At 49.1% G+C, this 4,835-nt stretch overlaps 1 protein-coding gene across 2 annotated transcripts in view; it reads left to right on the plus strand.

Annotated features, from left to right (window-relative positions):
* The window catches only part of DCAF8 (DDB1 and CUL4 associated factor 8), a 47,213-nt gene extending 42,378 nt beyond the window's left edge, over nt 1-4,835 (plus strand). For both annotated transcript variants that reach the window (XM_027768437.1, XM_027768436.1), the window contains 3 exons: nt 2,686-2,805; nt 3,194-3,310; nt 3,894-4,835. In XM_027768437.1, coding sequence (XP_027624238.1) covers nt 2,686-2,805; nt 3,194-3,310; nt 3,894-4,010 — 354 coding nt within the window. In that variant the 3' untranslated portion in view covers nt 4,011-4,835. The remainder of the gene's footprint in view (nt 1-2,685; nt 2,806-3,193; nt 3,311-3,893) is intronic.

Below are 4,835 nucleotides of genomic sequence, written 5' to 3' on the forward strand. Positions count from 1 at the left end.
GAGTTCAAGAGTTCTATTACAGAGTGTTTTGACTGCGGAAATTAGGAAGAGACAGTTCAGAAGGCTAGGTTGTACTAATTACCTGAGATAAGTGTGGTTACTCAATGCCTGGAAGAAATGGCTGAGACACCTTGGTCTTCCTTTTTATTCTTTCTGAGTTGTGGGGAACTTCAAAGAGCACAGCCATCTCTTGGTGAGACTTATCCAGAGAGTGTTTTAGAATTTAGAATGACTCTTGTAGTCAGGATCCCATTCTTTCTTGTGTTTTTTTTGCCCTGGTTTTATCCAAATTTGGAGGACCTCTATAGATCCAGGGCTTCTATGACCTGAATACACATGGAAAGGAATCTAGAAGTTCTAGACATATGTCATTCTTCCTCGTTTCCTGCTCTTCCTTAGGTCCCTCTTTAATGCCTGCAGTGAACAAACCCAAAACACTGGCGTCTTAATGAGAATTCTGCAAGTCAAAAGGGACCATTGAGTCGCTTCTTGATCATAAACTACTGTCTCGCGTTCTGTTCCAGAGAGGTACAGGGATGGATGCCCTCTCCCAGGCCAGCACTTGCCCATTTCCCAAAAGTTCTCTCTGCAGGCCAGTTTGCCTTTTGCTCAGCTAGTGCCAAGGTTTGATGATTAATCCAGTGCTCAGGTGAGGAGAGCATCTACGTGGAGGAGTGGGCCCAGGCCCAAGTTTCAGTGGTGCTGAGAGTGAGAGTCTAGAATGAGAAAGAAACACTTCCCCTGAAGTGAGTTTCCTGACTTGTTCTTGCCTTTATGGCTGAATCATTCATAGGGTCCTTACTTAGCTCCCTGCTTTTTTGGTCCAAACCTTCTAGCAGTGGGGGTGCCTGGATGCCAGCTTTGGTGTAGGCTCATAGCAGTTCTATATCATAAAGTAGAATATGAGAACCAAAGGGATCCTGAAAGTTACCGTCTACATTGCCTACATCTCCTGACTCTGTTTATGGTCTTTCCTTCGTTTCCACTCAGCTTCACAGGGACAGGGGTGGGGAGTTAGGCCAAAGGAAGCTCCTTAGTCTCTCAAGAGTGTTTTGATGCCTCATCTCATTCCCTGCATTCCCCCAGCCCAGTCATCTGAGGCCAGAGCTATTTTCTCTGCTCAGACAGAATTGACAGGATAAGTCCTGGCATTCAGACAGGGAAGTGACCAGATACCCTGGCCCAGAAGTTCTCTGTCGGCTCCCCCTGCAGGCTCCAACTCAGGTACTGAATGTAAGTTATTCTCTGTTCCTCTTATTGTGGGCTTTGTCCTTAGTCTTAAGTTCCAAGGAGGAGTTCTCCTGTGCTGTTTTATTTTGCCGACTTGTTCAAGCAAAACTAGCTCAGATCTGTTGTGAGAGCTTATCAGGAGTTGGGCGATAAGTTTGGGTTTGTATGTACGAGCTGTCACGTATCTTTTGGTAATATTTTCTGGCAGTAGAGTTTCTTCCTTGTGGCTCCTCTTGTTCTATGTGTGCTGCCTAAAAAAAAAAATCTCAACTGTAAACTTTGCAATGAGCTGATATGTGGAATGGGAGAAGGAGAAAAAGAATGGGATTTCTACTTTATTCTTAGGCTCAGATTTAGTTTCTGTCTTTTCTGAGCATTTGCTCTTTTACTTGTAAAGTAAAAGTCAGAGAAGATTGGAAGTCCGTTGGCTAGCTTTAGTTTCCATGCCTGTCCCTGGCTTTCCCTTAGCCGCTCTGCATGTGCACACAAGACAGGAGATAGGTCCAGAGAGACCTGAGAGAGGCTTTGGCCAGGGTTGGTTTGTTTGGACTGCAGGGCAGCTGTAAGGCAGTGTCCTTCCTATCTGTTCTTCCTCTGACTAAAGGCCCGAAAATGTGTTAGCAGCTAGATCTGGGACTGGCTCTTCCTGTGGGAATAGGAACTGCGCTGCCCTGCCCTGCCTTGCCCCGCCCCACCCTGCCCTGCATGTTTCCAAGTCTGACAGCAGGGGGCATGGGTGCTTCTGTACCAAAGGATCTGCCTAAACCTGAAGGCCTGCCTACCAGAGTTCATTTCTCCTGTTCAGTAAGCGTACCCGGAGAGTGGGTGAGGCAGAGGCTGTGGAGGCTCCGGAAAGCTGCCTTATTGCTCCTGCTCTGCCCTGTAGCTGAGCTTCAGCTCACAGGGCGGGAGCAGGGTGCCCTCTCTTGGCATGTGCAGGTGACATGAACCTCCATCACCCCTTCTTCTCACTGGTGCCTTTCTCCAGTTCTGGTGAACAATGCCAAGTGAATGGCATTGTTCTCTGGCTTTACGGGGGCTCAGTGGCAGCTACTGCTTTCTTCATTTTTTAAAAGTTTTGGCCACTGGGCGAAAGTCACTGAGATGGTTTTTTCCAGCCTCTGGCAAGTTGGAGCTTTGGAATCTGGAGTGAATAACAAGGTCATCTGGACCTCATTGCCTTCTTGAGAAGCCAGCAATAAGCTTTGCCACCCTAGGACTAGGTCTGGGGACGAAGCCACCCCTGGCCTAAGAAGTGATAGATGGGCCTGGTATTATATCCATGCTGTGTGTGGTATGTCCTCTACCCCCAGAGCCCTTTGGCCTAGATTGAGGACTTGTGAGCAGCTGCCTCAGTCCTGATGGAGTACAGTTGTTTGGCTCAAGGTGAGTACAGGTTTTTAAGCCCTGCTCCACATACCCCCTGAACCTGTGCCTCTCTTTCTTCCTGACCAGGTAAACTGTCTTGAGCCCCACCCTCACCTGCCAGTGCTGGCAACAAGTGGCCTAGACCATGACGTGAAGATCTGGGCACCCACGGCTGAAGCTTCCACTGAGCTGACAGGGTTAAAGGAAGTAAGTGGCTATCCTTTCTTTTCTGCATACCCACACACTGTTAGGTTTCTTTGTTGTTGCGGGAAGGAGTAAACTGCTCCCAGTTGTTGGAAGGCCCTGCTCCGACACCCTCCTCCACAGTCCTGCTCCAGGAGCAGCTCTGGAGTGCCTCTTGTTCATAGTAGGATGGGGGTGGGGAACATCTGCAGGAAGAATTAGTCCATTCAAAGCCTCTCCCTTTCTCAGTGGCTGAACCTGGTGCATCCTTTCCTAATCCAGTACAGCTCTATTTGGCTTCTTGGATCCCAGGGAAAGCTTTTATTTGGTTAGTTTTGTTGGGCTAGAACTCTTAATCAGGTCCAGAGTTCCTGTTCATGCTGCTCCTGCCCCGAACCCTTCTGTGTTCCAGGTAATTAAGAAGAACAAGCGGGAGCGGGATGAGGACAGTTTGCATCAGACTGACTTGTTTGACAGCCACATGCTCTGGTTCCTCATGCACCACCTGAGACAGAGACGCCATCACCGGGTAAGATGAGCTTGGAAGCAAGCTCCTGAGGGCAGTGGCCTTCCCAGAGGGCTAAGAAGGCCCACTGCACAGCTCTGCACTACTTTAAGGAGGATTCAGGTGGCCTTTGTTGGGGTTTTCTGTCCATTGTCCCACTGACATAGCTTTGGAGGAGCCCCCAGCAGAAAGGGGTGGTGTCTGCTCTAGTTCGGCACTGTTGTAGACATAGCCCGATCTTCAGAGCGGCAGAGGCAGGGCAGTGGGGAAGGAGCTGAAAAGAAGTAGTCAAGTCTCAGGTTGACCCTTCTATTTTTCCTCTCTCATCAGCAGAGGCTTAGGGTGGGGGTCAGCAAACCAGCAGTTGACCAGCTGCTGTTTTTGCAATGACGTATTACTGGAATGCGGTCTGAGGTGCGGTCATGCTGTTGTGGCAGATTGAATTATTCAGACAGAGACCATATGACCTGCAAGTCCAGAATATTTACTGTCTAGTCCTTTAAGAGAGATTTTCCTGGCTGAGAATATCTGAATTCTAGCTAAGACCTAACAGGCTTGCTCTTATCCCATCTAGGGAAGTTACTAACAAGCCTTTCCCATCCCACAGCGCTGGCGAGAACCTGGGGTTGGGGCCACAGATGCGGACTCTGACGAGTCTCCCAGTTCCTCAGACACATCGGACGAGGAGGAGGGCCCTGACCGGGTGCAGTGCATGCCATCCTGAGGCCTCGGACCTAGAGGGGCGGGTTGGGGCTGCCATCCCGATCCTGCCTGGGCAGCCTTTCCTGTCCAAGGCCCTTACATCAGCAGAAACGCACTTTGGACTTTTTGCTTTAGATAAAAGAGAGACATCCCAGGAGGACAACCAGCAGAGAGAACCTAGGAGTAGCAGCTGAGCCCTGCAGTGGGTTCCATGGACAGGCGTACAGGACTCAGCAAGAGTGGCGTCTCCCTGAAGCCTTTTTGGGGGGAGGGGGACCCTATTTTGTTAACTGGTTTGGGGGTAGGAAATGGGGTTTCTTTTTCTTTGATTTCCCTTGTTTCTTGAGCTGGGGGGGTGGGGGGAACAACTGGCTATCAGAACCAAGGGTCCAGAGTGGGGGTAGGAGTGCTACTCTCTCTTTGGTTTAGGTTTTTGACCTTCTTTTCCTTTGTTTAAAAAGCCTATGACAGTTTCATTGCCTTCCACCCCCAGCAACCCCATTCTAGGATCCTATTTTTCTGGGAAGTCCTTTGAGCCCCTGACCATACCACACTCCACTTCCTTTCCACCTCATTCATTCTCTGTACCTATCACAGTTTTTGCACTTGATTATGTATCTTTACTCTCTTCTCTTCATCCCATCACCCCCAAGTAGGTCTGGTGAGGGAGGCTGGGAAGAGGCAGGAGGAGGGAGGGGCAGAGGTGAAGGAAGCATTGGAAGGATGTTACCTCTTCTGTTATTTTTTTTAAAAAAAAGTTGTTTGGTGGCAGCAATCTCCCTGTCCCTATCACTGTTAGAGGCCTAATTTTATATCTATAAATATATTAAAAAGCAAGTCAAACTTG

Source organism: Tupaia chinensis, unplaced genomic scaffold (genome assembly GCF_000334495.1).
Source record: "Tupaia chinensis unplaced genomic scaffold, TupChi_1.0 Scaffold146187_1, whole genome shotgun sequence".
NCBI lineage: Eukaryota > Metazoa > Chordata > Mammalia > Scandentia > Tupaiidae > Tupaia > Tupaia belangeri.